The sequence below is a fragment of the Gorilla gorilla genome, chromosome 18 (genome assembly GCF_029281585.2).
Source record: "Gorilla gorilla gorilla isolate KB3781 chromosome 18, NHGRI_mGorGor1-v2.1_pri, whole genome shotgun sequence".
NCBI classification, from domain to species: domain Eukaryota; kingdom Metazoa; phylum Chordata; class Mammalia; order Primates; family Hominidae; genus Gorilla; species Gorilla gorilla.
In genome coordinates this window covers 8,010,316-8,027,890 of record NC_073242.2, presented here as the reverse complement: position 1 = coordinate 8,027,890, position 17,575 = coordinate 8,010,316, and the positions used below count along the sequence as shown (strand labels likewise).

The 17,575-nt window shown below is 59.3% G+C and overlaps 1 protein-coding gene across 4 annotated transcripts in view; it reads left to right on the top strand.

Annotated features, from left to right (window-relative positions):
- Window positions 1-17,297, top strand: part of CORO7 (coronin 7) — a 62,703-nt gene extending 45,406 nt beyond the window's left edge. For 3 of the 4 annotated variants that reach the window (XM_055365164.2, XM_055365162.2, XM_063699473.1), the window contains 19 exons: window positions 5,673-5,727; window positions 6,160-6,217; window positions 6,300-6,445; window positions 6,531-6,623; window positions 6,809-6,946; window positions 8,340-8,466; window positions 8,918-9,093; window positions 9,609-9,717; window positions 9,834-9,920; window positions 9,997-10,139; window positions 10,775-10,879; window positions 10,960-11,045; window positions 12,237-12,378; window positions 12,473-12,562; window positions 13,360-13,476; window positions 13,740-13,875; window positions 14,577-14,668; window positions 16,467-16,553; window positions 16,676-17,297. In XM_055365164.2, the coding sequence (XP_055221139.1) occupies window positions 5,673-5,727; window positions 6,160-6,217; window positions 6,300-6,445; window positions 6,531-6,623; window positions 6,809-6,946; window positions 8,340-8,466; window positions 8,918-9,093; window positions 9,609-9,717; window positions 9,834-9,920; window positions 9,997-10,139; window positions 10,775-10,879; window positions 10,960-11,045; window positions 12,237-12,378; window positions 12,473-12,562; window positions 13,360-13,476; window positions 13,740-13,875; window positions 14,577-14,668; window positions 16,467-16,553; window positions 16,676-16,681 (1,993 nt within the window). In that variant the 3' untranslated portion in view covers window positions 16,682-17,297. Of the gene's footprint in view, window positions 1-5,672; window positions 5,728-6,159; window positions 6,218-6,299; window positions 6,446-6,530; window positions 6,624-6,808; window positions 6,947-8,339; window positions 8,467-8,917; window positions 9,094-9,608; window positions 9,718-9,833; window positions 9,921-9,996; window positions 10,140-10,774; window positions 10,880-10,959; window positions 11,046-12,236; window positions 12,379-12,472; window positions 12,563-13,359; window positions 13,477-13,739; window positions 13,876-14,576; window positions 14,669-16,466 lie in introns of all 4 variants that reach the window. The other variant, XM_055365161.2, reaches the window with a different exon arrangement.
- Window positions 17,298-17,575: the final 278 nt, after the last annotated feature.

Genomic DNA, 17,575 nt, shown 5'->3' with positions numbered 1-17,575 from the left:
ATTATGAGATGAAGGAGCTGTGTCAGGGAGGGCAGTGGTGGTCTGCCCACGGCCCCACAGTTACTGGCAGCTTCAAGCCTGAGCTGTGGAGGCATAGGGGTGGTCACCGTCGGTGGGTGGGGCCTGGGCTGCAGTTGACAGTGGCCCTTGATTGGGCAGGAGGGGCGGGTGCCAGGGGCTGGACTAGTCCAGAAAAATCCCCTGCCTTGGAGGATTCCAGGAAAACACTCTGCCCTCCTCCCCCTCCGCGTTTGTGGTCAGTCATGCCTCAGAGCCTTTGGGGGCCCAGCTCAGCTCCTGACTTCCGGAGAGCCTTGGGACACCCACACCCCCTCCAGCCCGGCCTGTAGCCAAGGCCCTTGGCTGGGCTAGCTCTAGTCTTTGGGGGGCCTGAAGGCTTATCCCTGGGAGGCTGGGCCACACCAGCTGGAGGGTTTCCTAGTCTCTGGAGGACTCAGTTATCTCCAGAAGGCAGGATGGCCTCTGTGTCTAGCCGTCAAGGGCTAAGCAGGGCCTGGCTGGGACAGTCACCTTCTGGACCTCCCGTCCACAGGGCCCTCTCCCCACAGGGCTCCTTTCCAGGGCTGGCAGGGCTCCACACCCCATACGTTTCTCGGTCTACATGGATTAGGGCATGGCTTGCGGACCTCTGTTCCTGGGTTGGGGCTGGCCTTTGGGTGCATTTAGTGCAGCCTTTATGGGAGTTTTTACAACTTTGAAGGCACTGCTAACATTGAAAAATCAGGTGGTTTCATATTAAAATGGGGCTTCCCAGCTTGCATTGAACAGGAACTCTCAGCTGGGGCTGAGTGGCAGTTGCTCCCTCTGCCAAAATGTGGGCTCATGGGTCACCCCAGTCCCCACCACTCCCTGCTGCCTCTTGCCAAGCTGTCCACTCACTTGAGTTTCCTGCCTGGCCCCAGAACCATCTGAGCTTCCAATCAGTGCTGTGCAGCCTCTTGTCGGACTGTTTCCCTGCCTCTTCCCTTGGCCCTGTGTCCTCTGAAGCCCTCAGAAGCATCCGCAGATGCCCAGGGTCAGGGGTAAAGAGGGCTCCAAGAGCCTCCAGCCTGGCTTTCCTCAAGGAACAGGACCTCCTGATGTCCTTGAAGCTTCTCACCTCTGTGGCAGGTTCTTGTAGACGGAGAGACCCCATCTGCCTGGTGTTCACCCCCTGCCCCAGTCCTGTGCCCTGGCCTTACACAGGTCCCCACTTACCCAGAGGCTCAAGGGAAGCTTTTAGGAGACCCTTCTCAGTTTATCCAACATTGCCTTGTATGGTTTCAAGGTGCCACCCGCCTTTAGAACCTGGTTACCAGCAGTCTGCACACAGTGGGGGAGCTAGGGGCTGTGGGGGTGGAGGGGGTCAAAGGATCCTGACTAACTCTCCAGCCTGGGTGATAGGGACAGATCCAAGGGACCCAGCCTGCTTTGAACTGGCGCAATGGCAGAATGTCTGGGTTGGTGGGAAGGGGCCTGAGCGGGAGGGATGGGCTGGAGGGGAGGACAGAGGAGGAGCCTTGCAGCTGCTCCTTGTAGCAAGCACACCCTTGGTGCTTCCCCTCTGTGCTAATCACAGGAGTCCTGGGAGAGCTGGCGGGGCTTATCCGGAGGCTGAAGCTGCTCCTGCCTCCCAGTTGGTACTGAGGTTGTCTTCTAGCTCCTGGGACCTGGCTGAGGGGCGGGGGCAGATCTGGGCTTTAGACCTTCTATAACTTTATGCCTGGGACAGACCCCTGGACCTGGGTCAGGGTCAGAGCCCTTCCCAGTGGCAGGCCCAGATTCCAGCAGGAGAGGTGCCGGCAATACCTCTTACCACCTCTGGCCCTCTGCCTGGCTGGGGCTCATGTACCATGTTCCGGACCCAGACCCAGCTTGGCTCTCTTTACACAGCCTAGGGTCAGGCCCATGCCAACACTTGGCCAACCTTTGGGGCTGGGTGCCATGACCCCATTTCTTGGCCCGTGCCACGGCAGACAGGATGCCCCTGCCTGGCAGAGTTGTCCAGATGGCTCTGCCTGAGGCAAGGAAGACTAAGACTGGCCTGACCTGTCAGAGGAGCCAGCCCTGCCCTCCCTGACTTCCTGCCCCCTCGGCCTCAGCTCCTGAGTCAGTGGCTGGCTGGCTGGGACGATGGAACGGGGGTGAGGGAGGCTGAGCACCGGCCCTCCTCAGGCAGTTGGCTCAGCGCACAGGTGAGCCTCTGATGCCATGAGGTGGCCCCAGGCCTGTTTCCCACCTCTCATAAGGGCAGCAGAGGGGCCACAGGAGACCTGCCTATCCTACTTGCCCTCAGCTTCTGTCCTGGGACCTGTTTCTACTCCTCCCAGCCTGTGCCCCCAGCAGCCAGTGTGATCCCTGCTCACTGCCAGTCTGGTCCTATCCTCTTTCTATTTTTATTTTTTTGAGATAGGGTCTTGCTGTGTTGCCCAGGCTGAGCAGGGTGATGTGATTTTTTTTTTTTTTTTTTTTTTTGAGATGGAGTCTCACTCTGTTGCCAAGGCTGGGATGCAGTGGTGCGATCTTGGCCCACTGCAACCTCCGCCTCCTGGGTTCAAGTGATTCTCCTGCCTCAGCCTCCTGAGTAGCTGGGATTCCAGGCGCACGCCACCATGCTCAGCTCATTTTTGCATTTTTAGTAGAGATGAGTTTTCACCATGTTGGCCAGGCTGGTCTCAAACTCCTGACCTAAAGTGATCGGCCTTCCAAAGTGCTGGGATTACAGATGTAAGCCACCATGCCCAGCTGGCAATGCGATCTTGACTCACTGCAGCCTCAAACTCCTGGGCTCAAGTGACCCTCCTGCCTCAGCCTCCCGAGTAGCTGGACCACAGGTATGCACTACCACAGCAGGCTAATCTTTAATTTTATTTTTTGAGATGGAGTCTCACTCTGTCACCAAGGCTGGAATGCACTGGTGCCATCTCGGCTCACTGCAAACTCCACCTGCCAGGTTCAAGTGGTTCTCCTGCCTCAGCCTCCCAATTAGCTGGGATTAAAGATGCACACCAGCACACTTGGCCAATTTTTGTATTTTTAGTAGAGACAGGGTTTCATCATGTTGGCCTGGCTGGTCTCAAACTCCTGACCTCCAGTGATCCACCCACCTCGGCCTCCCAAAGTGCTGGGATTACAGGCGTGAGCCAGCATACCTGGCTAATTTTTTAATTTTTAATTTTTTGAAGAGCCACGGTCTCATGATGTTGCCCAGGCTGGTCACAGTGTTGACCTACTGGGCTCAAGTGATTCTCCTACCTCAGCCTCCCAAAGTGCTGGCTGGGATCACAGACATGAGTCGCTAGGCCTGGCCTAGCCTCTTTTGCTTGAAACGCACCATCACCTTTTCATTGCTCGTCCACTGGAGGCAGAACTCCCCCTCCCCACATGCACCAGGCCCCTTCCCATCTAGCCTCCACCTGCCCATCCTGAGCCTCAGCCCTCACCCACACTGTCCAGGCTGTCAGGCACATTGTCCATCTTGTTCCTCAAACAGGCCGTGAACCCACCTGCCACAGGACCTTTGCACAGGTTGTGTTCTCTCTGAAACTCTCTTCCTGTGAGGTGTTTGATTTCTGCATGACCTTGGGATCGCAGGGAACACCCCTTCCCCCACTGCTGAGGCCCAGTGCCCCTGCTCTGTCACTGTGTGTCCTCGATGAACCTTCCCTTCGCGTGTTTGTCTATGGGATTGTGTCTGTCTGCCTCTTGTGCTAGGCTGTGAGCATCTTGAGGACAGAGGCAGGGTCTGTTGCACTCATCTCTGGGCATACCTACATGCAGGTCGAGCCGAGGACCAGGCACAGACCAGCTCATCAAAGGAGTGAATGATTGTGAACGAATGAATGAGTGAAAGCCCTGTCAAAGCTGCTGAAGGGACTTGCTTCCGGCCCCAGTGGAGCCAGTGTCAGTGTGGAGGGCGCTCCAGGTCACGCACCACCTTGGTCCCCTACCCTCCGCCTCCGCCTCCACCACTACAAGCAGTGGTCAGGCCGGGTTGCAAAGGGCATTGCTGAGCCCGGCTCACCCTGCTGGGCCCTCAGTAATTAGGGGCCTGTGTTACTCACAGGTGACCAGCCCAAGGCACTCCAGGAAGTCATGGAGACACCCAGGGGCCCACCCAGCTTCCCAGCCGCTCTGTGGCTCCTAGAAGTGGGGGGAGGGGAGGTGGGCAGGACTGCTTAGTGGTCGGCTGGCAGGAGGGGATAGGTGGACAGTGGAGGGCGGCTGGGCCCTTTGTCGCCGCAGTGAGGGATAGAGGCAGCTGCCACGGCTGGGTGACCTCTGACCCTGGCAACACAGTGGGGACGGGGTCCTGTTTAAGGGTGTCAGTGTCTGGGTTGGGAGGGTCCAGGCCTGCAGGTCCCAGAAACAAGAAACCAAGACCAAGTGCAGTGGCTCATGCCTATAATCCTAGCACTTTGGGAGGCTAAGGTGGGAGGATCACTTGAGGCCAGGAGTTTGAGACCAGCCTCGGAAGCATAGTGAGACCTTGTTTCTACAAAAATAGAAGTAAAAATAGCCAGGCATGGTGGTGCACACCTGTAGTCCCAGCCACTCTGGAGGCTGAGTGGGAGGATTGCTTGAGCCCAGGCAGTTTAGGCTGCAGTGAGCAATGATTGTGCCACTGCACTCCAGCCTGGGTGACAGAGGGAGACCGTGTCTCTTAAAAAAAAAAAAAAAAGCAAAGATCAGGAGCAAGAAACACAGGAAGGCAACTGGGCATCTGGGCATCTGTTAGAGTCCTTCCAGGTCCCCATTCCCCTCAAAAGGCCCTGGAGTGGGAAGGCAGCTCTCACAGGGCTGAGGGGCTGTGCAGGGGTCTCTGAGGGGCCCCGGGAGGGAGGCATAAAGCCCTGGCCAGTGACAGGCAGTTGGCCAAGGCTGAGCTGGACATAGAGTGGCAGGGGCTCTGGGGGCTTCTGGCCCGCCCACTCTATTCCCAGCTGCCACCCCATCCTGCTCCTGCCTCGAGACCAGAGAAGGCCTGGGAGCATCCTGCCGGCAGGCTCGGCCGGGGCAGCAGGACTGAGGTGTGCAGGGAAGCCCAGCGGCCAGAGGAGCCCCTTCTCCCGGGCACCTGGCTCAGATTTGGACACAGGAACTTTAACTCAGCGTGGAGGGGTCTCTGAGCTTCCAAGATATCACTGAGGCACAGGAAACGTGGGGTAACTTAGTAGAGGGCCCCAAACCTTAGTGCAGATCCGGAACGGCAGGGCTACCTGCACTGCTCCCGGATGCTGCCTGTCCACAGGCAGTGCCGAGTCGGGACGGGAGGCTCCTCGCCTCTGGCCTCACCTCTCCACCTTCCCTGGCAATGCTGGCCTGATGTCTAGGCTGTCAAAGGTGGGAGGGGGACAGAATGCATGTGGGGTCTTCTTGGAAGAAGAGCTGTGGCTGAGATCGGGCCCGAGTTCCCCTGTGCCCACTCCAGTCCTGGAGTGACGCAGGTGTGCAGGTGGAGGGCCTGGGGAGGAGCAGCTGGGGTGTGGGCGTGTGTTGGGCATGTGGGAAGCTCAGGAAGAGGAGGGGGTTCCTGGGGACCAGGCTGAACGTGGCTGGATGGCCAAGCGGCTCCCAGTCACTGTGGTGCCTGTCCTGGGCTCCTACATGGGGTTACGAGTCTGGCAGCCCTCCCACTGCCCCGACCCACCATCTTGCCCTCTCTTCCCCAGGTGTCTCATGCCTCTGCTGGACCCTGACTCTGGGCTCCTGGTCCTGGCAGGAAAGGTGAGTGAGAAGCTGGGGCTCCCACCCACATCCACACCCTGGAGTCCAGCCCCTGGCCTTCCCCAAGAGAGAGGAGGAACTAGAACAGGGCCTCTGTGTCTTCCCCTGTGCAGCCGAGGTGACTGTAGCTCTCCTAGAACACTGGCCTTCCTGAGAACAAGGCCGAGAATACAGCAGTGTCAGCACACAGTCAGCACTCCATAAATACTGACGTACACCTCCGGTGCTCACCCCATGTGCAACGAGGCTGAGCAAGTGAGGTAGAGTCGGCCTAGGGCTCAGCTCAGTGCCCAGCATGTTGGGGAGCCCCATCTCCAGCCACTGTGGTTCTGTGGCTCAGGTCCTTGGGGACCTGTGGGGGAGCTGATGCCAGTCCTGGGCCCTCCCCAGGGGTGCAGTCAGCAAACGGGGCTCAGTTCAGACTCATTTCAGGGCGAGAGGCAGCTGTACTGTTACGAGGTGGTCCCACAGCAGCCGGCGCTGAGCCCAGGTAAGCCTTGCTTCCTCGCCCCCATCCCCTACCCTCCACTCCCCTGCCCGTCCTGCCTGTTCCCCTATGGTGTCCTCAACAGTGACCCAGTGTGTCCTGGAGAGCGTGCTGCGGGGGGCTGCCCTTGTGCCCCGGCAGGCGCTGGCCGTCATGAGCTGCGAGGTGCTCCGCGTCCTACAGCTGAGCGACACAGCCATCGTGCCCATCGGCTACCATGTGCCCCGCAAGGTGAGGGGGACTTGGGCGAGGGGCTGCGGGGGCTGGGGAGTCGGGGGGCCTGGGCCTCACTAGCTGCCTGCTTGTCTGCGGCCAGGCTGTGGAGTTCCACGAGGACCTGTTCCCGGACACTGCTGGCTGTGTGCCTGCCACCGACCCCCACAGCTGGTGGGCTGGGGACAATCAGCAGGTAGGACCAGGGCTGGCTCACCTCTCCCAGCCTCCCCGAGTCCCTGGTAGCCCCCTGTGTGGCTGTGTGCCAACTCAGTCTGGCCTGCTGGGTGCCCCCCATCCCTACCCAGTTGACCCTCCCATGGGGGCCCTCCTGACCGGGCAGCCCATGCCCCCATCTCCCCACTGCCGGCCTCCATGCAGGTGCAGAAGGTCAGCCTCAACCCCGCCTGCCGGCCCCACCCGAGCTTCACTTCCTGTCTGGTGCCCCCTATGGAGCCCCTCCCTGACACAGCCCAGCCTGTGGTGATGGAGACACCCGTGGGTGATGCAGATGCAAGCGTAAGTACCAGGGCCGCCCCCATCCTCCCTCAGCGACACTGCAGTGGCTGCCCTGAGTGTTCACCGGCTCAATGGCCTTTTTTTTTTTTTTTGAGACAGAGTCTCACTCTGTCACCCAGGCTAGAGTGCAGTGGCGCAATCTCGGCTCACTGCAAGCTCCTCTTCCTGTGTTCAAGTGATTCTCCTGCCTCAGCCTCCCGAGTAGCTGGGATTACAGGCATGTGCCACCACGCCCGACTATATTTTAATTTATTTTTTGAGACAGAGTTTCGCTCTTATTGCCCAGGCTAGAGTGCAATGGTGTGATCTCGGCTCACTGCAATCTCCGCCTCTTGGGTTCAAGTGATTCTCCTGCCTCAGCCTCCGGAGTAGGCGAGATTACAGGCACCCGCCACCATGCCTGGCTAATTTTTGTATTTTTAGTAGACATGGGGTTTCACCATGTTGGTCAGGCTGGTCTCGAACTCCTGACCTCAGGTGATCCACCCGCCTTGGCCTCCCAAAGTGCTGGGATTACAAGCGTGAGCCACTGCGCCTGGCCTAATTTTTGTTTTTGTTTTTGAGATGAGTCTCGCCCTGTTGTCTAGGCTGGAGTGCAATGGTGTGATCTCGGCTCACTGCAACCTCCGCCTCCCAGTTTCAAGTAATTCTCCTGCCTGAGCCTCCTGAGTAGCTGGGATTACAGGCGTGCGCCACCACGCCTGGCTAATTTGTATCTTTAGTATCTTTAGTAGAGATGGGTTTTCACCATGTTGGCCAGGCTGGTCTTAAACTCCTAACCTCATGATCCACCTGCCTGGGCCTCCCAAAGTGCTGGGATTACAGGCGTGAGCCACCGCGCCTGGCAAATTTTTATATCTTTTTTAGTAGAGTCAGGCTTCACCATGTTGGCCAGGCTGGCCTTGAACTCCTGACCTCGTGATCTGCCCGCCTCAGCCTCCCAAACTGCTGGGATTACAGGCTTGAGCCACCACGCCTGGCCCCAACCTTCTTTGTCAAGTGTAACAGAGACAGAGAAACACGTGGAGCATAAAGAAGGAACTTGCACAGTGCTTTCTAAATTGGGCAAACACTTAAAAAGCAAGAATTTTCATACAGATCTAGATTTCTGGCTTCTCTTAAAATACTGGCAGATCTAACCCGCTGGGCACACCCTCCTGCAGGGCTGGGAGCCAGCAGCTGCCACTTGCTGTCCCCGCGGTCTGAAGCTCGGCTGCTTCCCTGTGTGTCTGCGTTTATGCCCGTGCCCCCCGCCACTCCTGTCCCATGCCCACAGTGGGGGCTCCTCCAGTCCGCAGGGGACCCAGAGTGGTGACCCTGGAGTCCGCTGGCGCCCCCTACTTTTGGCCAGTACACCTAGGAGCAGGCTGGCTGACCCCATGCCCCTCCCCAGGAGGGTTTCTCTTCCCCTCCCAGTTCGCTGACCTCGCCCTCCACGCCCTCCAGCCTGGGGCCCTCACTCTCCAGCACCAGTGGCATCGGGACCAGCCCCAGTTTGAGGTCGCTGCAGAGCCTGCTGGGTAAGGAGGCAGGACGGGGAGCTCACCCCTACCGCAGGAGCCCTGTCTGCCCCACTCCCCGTCATCCTCCTGTGTACCCTACTGCTGAGCACAGGCCTCATGCAGGGCACCCCCCTCACCCAGACTCACTGGCAGGGTCATTTGTCCTGGGGGCTGGGGTGTGGCGGCTGAGTCTCACCTGTAAAATAGGAGGGCGGCTGGGGCCACCAGCTTCTGAGCAGCCGAAGCCCTGGGCTCCACCAAGATTCCCCGAGCCACCATGGAACAGGGTATATCATTCCAGACATTATTCCTGGGCGAGTTGCATCCACTGGATTAGCAGAGGCCTGGGCCTAGGTCCATGCTGCACATCCACCTGGGGTGAGGGGAGTGGGCAGCCGGGACTCAAAGAGTGCAGGGCGGGCGGGGACGGCATCCTCACACGTGGTTCCATGTCCCTGCCACCCGCCAGGCCCCAGTTCCAAGTTCCGCCATGCTCAGGGCACTGTCCTGCACCGAGACAGCCACATCACCAACCTCAAGGGGCTCAACCTCACCACACCTGGTGAGAGTGACGGCTTCTGTGCCAACAAGCTGCGTGTGGCCGTGCCGCTGCTCAGCAGCGGGGGACAGGTGGCTGTGCTTGAGGTGAGGGCCCCACCCCACCAGGGCTGCCCCTCAGTTCCCTGCCAGTGGCAAAGACGCGGAGGGCCTTAGCTACCCACACGGCACAGGGAGCACAAACCGTATGTCAGACTCCTGCCCGCCTGTCCTGTGATCCTCCCAGCCGCCTGCCATGGGGCCTGCCACTTTTATCCCCATTTTACAGATGAGGGAGAAGAGGCACAGAGAGGTTTAGTGACCTGCCTGGGTCACACAGCTGTGTAAGTGGTGGAGCTGGGATCCGAAGCCCGGCCACCTGAGCCCCAAGCCGGAGCTTTTCCTGCCAGTTCACGCTGCTGCCCCCTCACTCTCTGGGGCCTTGTGGTTGGCACTTGGGGCTCAGAGCACAAGGTGGTCAGGGCAGAGAGCTTGGGTCACCCAGCGGTGGGAGCCTCTGCTGCAGAGGGTGGGCTCCCAGACATGCTGCTTGCCCGCAGTCCCTGGGGACTGGCTTTTCTGCCTGGCACTGATGGGCCTCGGGGTGGGGGCACCTCCCACAGCTACGGAAGCCTGGCCGCCTGCCTGACACGGCACTGCCCACGCTGCAGAATGGGGCAGCTGTGACTGATCTGGCCTGGGACCCCTTTGACCCCCATCGCCTCGCTGTGGGTAAGGAGGCTGGGTGCCTGCCTGGGCTTCAGGGAGGGTCCTGGGTACCGGATGGGGGCTGGGGAGCCCAGAGGTCTTGGGCTCAGCAATGATGAGCCCCTGTCTGTTCTCTGCAGCTGGTGAGGACGCCAGGATCCGACTGTGGCGGGTGCCCACAGAGGGCCTGGAAGAGGTGCTCACCACGCCAGAGACTGTGCTCACAGGTCAGGCAGGCTCAGGAATGGGGCTGGGGTGGCCAGTGTCTCCCAAGGGCTCCCGATCACCCCTGCCTTCCTCCAGGCCACACAGAGAAGATCTGCTCCCTGCGCTTCCACCCACTGGCAGCCGATGTGCTGGCCTCGTCCTCCTATGACCTCACTGTTCGCATCTGGGACCTTCAGGCTGGAGCTGATCGGCTGAAGCTGCAGGGCCACCAAGACCAGGTAGGACGGCTGCAGAGGTGGGGCCAGCAGTGTGGAGAGGCGGGGCCAGCAGTGTGGAGAGGTGGGGCCAGCAGTGAGGAGAGGCGGGGCCAGCAGTGAGGAGGGGTGGGGCCAGCAGCGAGGAGGGGTGGGGCCAGCAGTGAGGAGAGGGGGGCCAGTGGTGAGGAGGGGCAGGGCCAGCAGTGAGGAGGGGCAGGGCTAGCACTGAGGAGAAGGGGGGCCAGCAGTGAGGAGAGGGGGGCCAGCAGTGAGGAGAGGCAAGACCAGCAGTGAGGAGAGGCGGGACTAGCAGTGAGGAGGGGCGGGGCCAGCAGTGAGGAGAGGCAAGACCAGCAGTGAGGAGAGGCGGGACTAGCAGTGAGGAGGGGCGGGGCCAGCAGTGAGGAGAGGGGGGCCAGCAGTGAGGAGAGGCAAGACCAGCAGTGAGGAGAGGCGGGACTAGCAGTGAGGAGGGGCGGGGCCAGCAGTGAGGAGAGGCAAGACCAGCAGTGAGGAGAGGCGGGACCAGCAGTGAGGAGGGGCGGGACTAGCAGTGAGGAGGGGCGGGGCCAGCAGTGAGGAGGGGCAGGAGCAGTGGGGAGAGGTGGGTCCAGCAGTGAAGCAAGGCTGTCTCTCATATCCCTTCCTGCCCCCAGATCTTCAGCCTGGCCTGGAGTCCTGATGGGCAGCAGCTGGCCACTGTCTGCAAGGATGGGCGTGTGCGGGTCTACAGGCCCCGGAGTGGCCCTGAGCCCCTGCAGGTGAGCACACAGGGGCTGGGGAGTGGCCTCAGACCTGGTTCAGGGGTGCTGGCTGGGTGTCACGCGATGTATCTCAACAGGAAGGCCCAGGGCCCAAGGGAGGACGCGGAGCTCGCATTGTCTGGGTATGTGATGGTCGCTGTCTGCTGGTGTCTGGCTTTGACAGGTGAGGACTCAGGGATCCCCATCCCCAGGCTTCAGCAGCCACCTGTGTCCCCCTTCTCCACAGTCACATACATTTGTCAGGGTTTCGGAAACCATTCCTGCCCCTCACTGGATGGTTGGGTGGGTGGGTGGATGATTGGATGAGTGGGTAGATGGGTGGATGGATAGGTGGGTGAATGGATGGATGGGTGGATGGATGAATGTGGGGACAGATGGGTGGATGGATGAGTGGGCAGATGGGTGGATGGCTGGATGGATGAATGAGGGGTAGGGAGAGATCGATGGATGAGTTGGGGGTAAGGGGGAGATGGATGCAGGGGAGGGTGAGGGGGGTAGGGGAGATGGATGCAGGGGAGGGTGAGGGGGGTAGGGGAGATGGATGCAGGGGAGGGTGAGGGGGGTAGGGGAGATGGATGCAGGGGAGGGTGAGGGGGGTAGGGGAGATGGATGGAGGGGAGGGTGAGGGGGGTAGGGGAGATGGATGCAGGGGAGGGTGAGGGGGGTAGGGGAGATGGATGCAGGGGAGGGTGAGGGGGGTAGGGGAGATGGATGGAGGGGAGGGTGAGGGGGGTAGGGGAGATGGATGCAGGGGAGGGTGAGGGGGGTAGGGGAGATGGATGGAGGGGAGGGTGAGGGGGGTAGGGGAGATGGATGCAGGGGAGGGTGAGGGGGGTAGGGGAGAGGGATGCAGGGGAGGGTGAGGGGGGTAGGGGAGATGGATGCAGGGGAGGGTGAGGGGGTAGGGGAGATGGATGGAGGGGAGGGTGAGGGGGGTAGGGGAGATGGATGCAGGGGAGGGTGAGGGGGGTAGGGGAGATGGATGCAGGGGAGGGTGAGGGGGGTAGGGGAGATGGATGGAGGGGTGTTTTGGGGTAGTGGGGAGATGGATAGAGGGGTGGGTGAGGGGTTGGGGGGAGATAGATGCAGGGGTGCACGAGGGGCTCTGGGGGAGATGGAAGCAGGGGTGGTGAGGCAGTCAGGGGGAGATGGATGGGTGAGTGATTAGTGGGGGAGAAAGAGTCAACGGGGAACCCAGAGGTGGAGGAGCAGGTTAGGATGTGGCTGCGGTGCCGGGCCACACTAGGCCTCGCCTACAACCCAGAACAGAGCAGGGGCTACGTGGGCGCCTTCTCCCTGCCCCAGGCCCCTTCAGCTCTGAAACACCTGCTTCAGCCCCCAACCCCCCTTGCAGCCAAAGTGAGCGCCAGCTGCTCCTATATGAAGCTGAGGCCCTGGCCGGCGGACCCTTGGCAGTGTTGGGCCTGGACGTGGCTCCCTCAACCCTGCTGCCCAGCTACGACCCAGACACTGGCCTGGTGCTCCTGACCGGCAAGGTGGGCTGGGCTGGAGGGCGGGATGGCAGGTGAGAGGCGGTGGGGGGAAGGCCAGTGTTGCGGGAGGGTCCCCAGCCTGCCTTCTTCCCCTCAGGGCGACACCCGTGTATTCCTGTACGAGCTGCTCCCCGAGTCCCCTTTCTTCCTGGAGTGCAACAGCTTCACGTCGCCCGACCCCCACAAGGTGAGGCCACCCTGGCGCCTCGTCCCCGATGGGACCACAAGGCTGCCCTGCCCCCTGGTGGCCATGTGGGCAAGTACAGGGGCCTGTGGGTCAGGGGTCAGAGTCCTGGGCCGGGGCTGGGCCCAGTGACTGGCAAGAAGAGTTGCTGCTGGAATTATTTAGGAATTTTGAGAGCCGTTGTCATACTCAACCATTATTAAAAATCATACTGTAGGCCAGGTACGGTGGCCTGGAATCCCAACACTTCGGAAGGCTGAGGCAGGAGAATTACTTGAGCCCAGGAGTTCAAGACCAGCCTGGGCAACATAGCAAGACCCCATCTCTACAAAACAAACAAAAAATTACACTAGATAAGGTTAAACTATATGAACCCACAATATGAACCTAAAAATAATATTAAAAACCAAACTAATAAACACTCAGTTTACCACTTCTAATTAATTTATCCAATTTTACTATTATTTGTGCTGAGGTCACATGTTTCTGTGTTGGAGTGCATGGAGGAAATGCAGGATGATGTTCTATTCACTCTTCCCAACACCACATTCAGGGAGTGGAGGTGGCATGTAGAAGCTGCCCATGGCGGGAGTTTGTACACTGTGGAAATAGGAAAACACCACAAATCAGGGCTTTCCCTCCAGAGAGCAGGTTGTTCAACATGATCAACACGTTACTGTCCAGGGACAGGCCCTAGGCATGGTGGTCCTAAGTGAGGGGTGCCGGCACCCTGGGGAGACTACGTGCCCAGCCATGAGCTCTAGGTCCCAGCGGCAGCTCCGACTCCCTTGCTCCCCCAGGGCCTCGTCCTCCTGCCTAAGACGGAGTGCGACGTGCGGGAAGTGGAGCTGATGCGGTGCCTGCGGCTGCGCCAGTCCTCCCTGGAGCCTGTGGCCTTCCGGCTGCCCCGAGTCCGGGTGAGGGTGGGGACCTGGGACTCCCATGCCCACCCCCTTCTCGGTGCCTAGAGGGGAGTTTGGGTCCCGTCTGACCCTGCTTCCAAACTTCCCTACCCATTGTTCATGGGGACACCTACCCCCTTCTGCTGAGATGCTGAAACTCATGGAAGCCCCAGGCTGGTGGGAGGGTCCCAGGTCTTGCCCTGTCTCTCCCCAACAGATGCCCGTGTGCCCTGGGCACCTGGTCAGTGTCTCAGGACAGCCCATTTCTCCCTCTGCAGAAAGAGTTCTTCCAGGATGACGTGTTCCCAGACACGGCTGTGAGCTGGGAGCCTGTGCTCAGTGCCGAGGCCTGGCTGCAAGGCGCTAATGGGCAGCCCTGGCTTCTCAGCCTGCAGCCTCCTGACATGAGCCCAGGTGCACCGAGGGACTGCGTGTGGGGAGGAAGCGGGATGGGGGTTGGAGAAAGGGACAGAAGGCCCAGGTTGAAGTTCCGTTCCTGTTGGCACGCAGAATCCTCTGGCCTTTGGGAGGGTGGAGTGGCTGTGTCAATCAGTCTCTGAGCCAGTGGAGGGCAGGGCTCGTGGTCTGTGTTTTCATCACAGGTCCCCACCCCTAACACACACACACACGCACACACTCGGGTGTCTAGGGCAGGGCTTATGCAGTGAGGCTCCATTGACTGTTAATACCACCTCTTAGATCTGCGCCATAGAAATCCCCTAGGTCGGCCAGGCGCGGTGGCTCACGCCTGTAATCCCAGCACTTTAGGAGGCTGAGGTGAGTGGATCACCTGAGGTCGGGGGTTTGAGACCAGCCTGGCCAACATGGTGAAACCTCATCTCTACTAAAAATACAAAATTAGCCGGGCATGGTGGTGGGCGCCTGCAATCCCAGCTACTCCAGAGGCTGAAGCAGGAGAATCGCTTGAACCCAGAGGAGGCGGAGGTTGCAGTCAGCCTAGGTCACATCATTGCACTCCAGCCTGGGAAACAAGAGCAAAACTCCATCTCAAAAAAAAAGAAAGAAAGAAAGAAAAGAAAGAAATCCCCGAGGGCTTGGCACCAAAGAGCCCTAACGAAGGGGACTCTCTGACACCTGTCCTTGCCCTGTCCCAGTGAGCCAAGCCCCCCGAGAGGCCCCTGCTCGTCGGGCCCCATCCTCAGCGCAGTACCTGGAAAAGAAGTCTGACCAGCAAAAGAAGGAGGAGGTAGGCATGGGAGAGAGCAGCCGTGCGGAGGTGACAGAGTCCTGGCTGCACCTGGCCACAGCCCCTTAGTTCTCCATCCCCAACCCAGACTGGGACAGCAGCCACATGTCACATCCCTTTCACACCAGAGCCTGGTGGGGAGACCTTCCAGAGCCCTGCCACTGACCATGGGGCCCGGGAAGTGGGGGAGGGCAGTGGGAGCCCTGCCCTGGCCAGACCAAACCCAGCCTAAGCCGGCAGTTCTGGGCCCAAGTGCTTTTGGGACCCTGGAGTATATTTTGAGCACTTGAGGCCATGTGCAGAGATAGTAGCCCTTGTATCTGGTGCCACATGCCACAGCCTCTCAGTCTCTGACTCCCCCTGTCTCTTCTTTGTGTCTTTTTCAATAGAAACCCATCGATTTTGTCAGGGCTGTAATTAAAATGGCTCTTTTGAGACCGGGCACGGTGGTTCATGTCTGTAATCCTAACACTTTGGGAGCCCAAGGCAGGTGGATTGCTTGAGCTCAGGAGTTTGAGACCACCCTGGGCAACACGGTGAAACCCCGTCTGTACTAAAATACAAAAATTTAGCCGGGCATGGTGGCGGGCGCCTGTGATCCCAGCTACTCGGGAGACTGAGGCAGGAGAATCACTTGAACCCAGGAGATGGAGATTGCAGTGAGCCGAAATCGTGCCATTGTACTCCAGCCTGGGTGACAGAGCGAGACTCCGTCTCAATAAATAAATAAGTAAATAAATAAAAATAAAAATAAAAATATAATATAGTGGCTCTTTTGGCCAGGCATGGTGGTTCACACCTGTAATCCCAGCACTTTGGGAGACCAAAGCAAGAGGATCTAAGTGATGGAGTTTGAGACCCAGCCTGAGACCAGTGAAACCCCATCTCTACAAAAAATTTTTTTAAATTAACCAGGTGTGGCCAGGCATGGTGGCTTACACCTGTAATCCCAGCACTTTGGGAGGCCGAGGAGGGCGGATCACCTGAGGTTGGGAGTTTGACACCAGCCTGACCAACATGATGAAACCTCGTCTCTACTAAAAACACAAAATTAGCCGGGCGTGGTGGCGCATACCTGTAATCCCAGCTACTCGGGAGGCTGAGGCAGGAGAATCGCTTGAACCCAGGAGGCAGAGGTTGTGGTGAGCCGAGATTGTGCCATTGCACTCCAGCCTAGGCAACAAGAACAAAACTCTGTCTCAAAAAAAATAAATAAATAAAAGAAAAATTAACCAGGTGTGGTGTTACACACTTGTAGTTCCAGCTACTTGGGAGGCTGAGGCAGGAGAATTGCTTGCACCCAGAAAGTCAAGGCTGCAGTGAGCCATGATTGCACTACTGCACTCCAGCCTGGGTGACAGAGCAAGACCTTGTCTCTCTCTAAAACAAACAAACAAACAAAAAGGCCGGGCGCTGTGGCTCACGCCTGTAATCCCAGCACCGTGGGAGGCCGAGGCAGGCGGATCACGAGGTCAGGGGTTCGAGACCATCCTGGCTAACACGGTGAAACCCCCGTCTCTACTAAAAATACAAAAAATTAGCCGGGCGTGGTGGCGGGCGCCTGTAGTCGCAGCTCCTTGGGAGGCTGAGGCGGGAGAGTGGTGTAAACCCGGGAGGCGGAGCTTGCAGTGAGCCGAGATCACGCCACCGCACTCCATCCAGCCTGGGCGACAGAGCGAGACTCCGTCTAAAAAAAAAAAAAGTTCTTTTCACAGCCTTGTCAGGGTTGTTCTTGGAGTGGGAGAGGGAATAGGGAGTCCTATTCCCTTCCCTACCCTTCTCCTGCCCTCTCTCCCAGCTGCTGAATGCCATGGTGGCAAAACTGGGGAACCGGGAGGACCCACTCCCCCAGGACTCCTTTGAAGGCGTGGACGAGGACGAGTGGGTGAGTAGTGAGTGGCCTCACTTCCCGGCAGGCAGCGCGGTCCCTCGCACATGCCACGGTGCATGCCTCCTCCCTTCCCAGGCCCTCCTGACTCCCTCCCACCTCTTGGTGTTTCGCCCCAGGACTAGCCTGCGCCCCCGTCACCTCCACCTCACCTGTGCTGCCACTTCCTAGTGCACACCTCACGGCTCATCCTCAAGCTGGAAGATACCTCTCTGGCCCCGGCACATGTCACCCCTGCACTCCTGCCTTCCCGTGGGCACTTCCACATCCTCTGGGCCTCTGGCAGTTCCCAGGGACTGTTTTCACCTCTGCTGTCTCTGGGGTCAGCTGCTGCTCATCAGCTGCCCGCTAGCATGTAGCCAGGGGTGCAGGGTGGCGGGGGGTCAGTAGCATGTCCCTGGGCAGGCCCTGGGCACCCTGTCTCCGCTGGTCTCACTGCTGACCTGGGCTGGTCCCAGCCTGGATTGGTCTCATCCAGGATCTTTGGTCACCCCACGCTGCGCCATCTTGCCTGCTGTCCCAGTTCTGGTCAAGGGCCTTGGGGGCTGGCCCCCCACCAGGCCTTCTAGAGCAGCGCCAGTCTCAGGGCCCTGGGACCAGCTGCCCTACTTCCCAGGTTTGTAGCCAGGAGAAGGGGGCATCACAGAGCTGATGGTCCAATAAGGGGGGTGTGAGCCCCGCAGGGACTGGCCCGCACCTGCCTTGGATGTTTTCAGCAATTAAACTTTTTTAAGCTGGCCACCTCTTGTGCTGCTGTGGTCTCTGGGCTGGCTGGAAAGGGAAGGGGACAGGAATGTGGGTGACAGGGGTCTGGCCCTGGGCTCCCCGTTATCTCAGCTTCACTCTGGTCCCAAGGCCCAGTCAGCTGCGCACTGCTGGGAGTCATTCGCTCACCATGCAGGTTCCTGGCAGTGCTCTGGATGGCGGGATGCTGTAAAGGACAGGAGAGATAAGGTCTTGCAAGGACCTTCAGCTTCTTACAGCCTCCTTATGCAGGGGAACCACACTGCACACGAGCA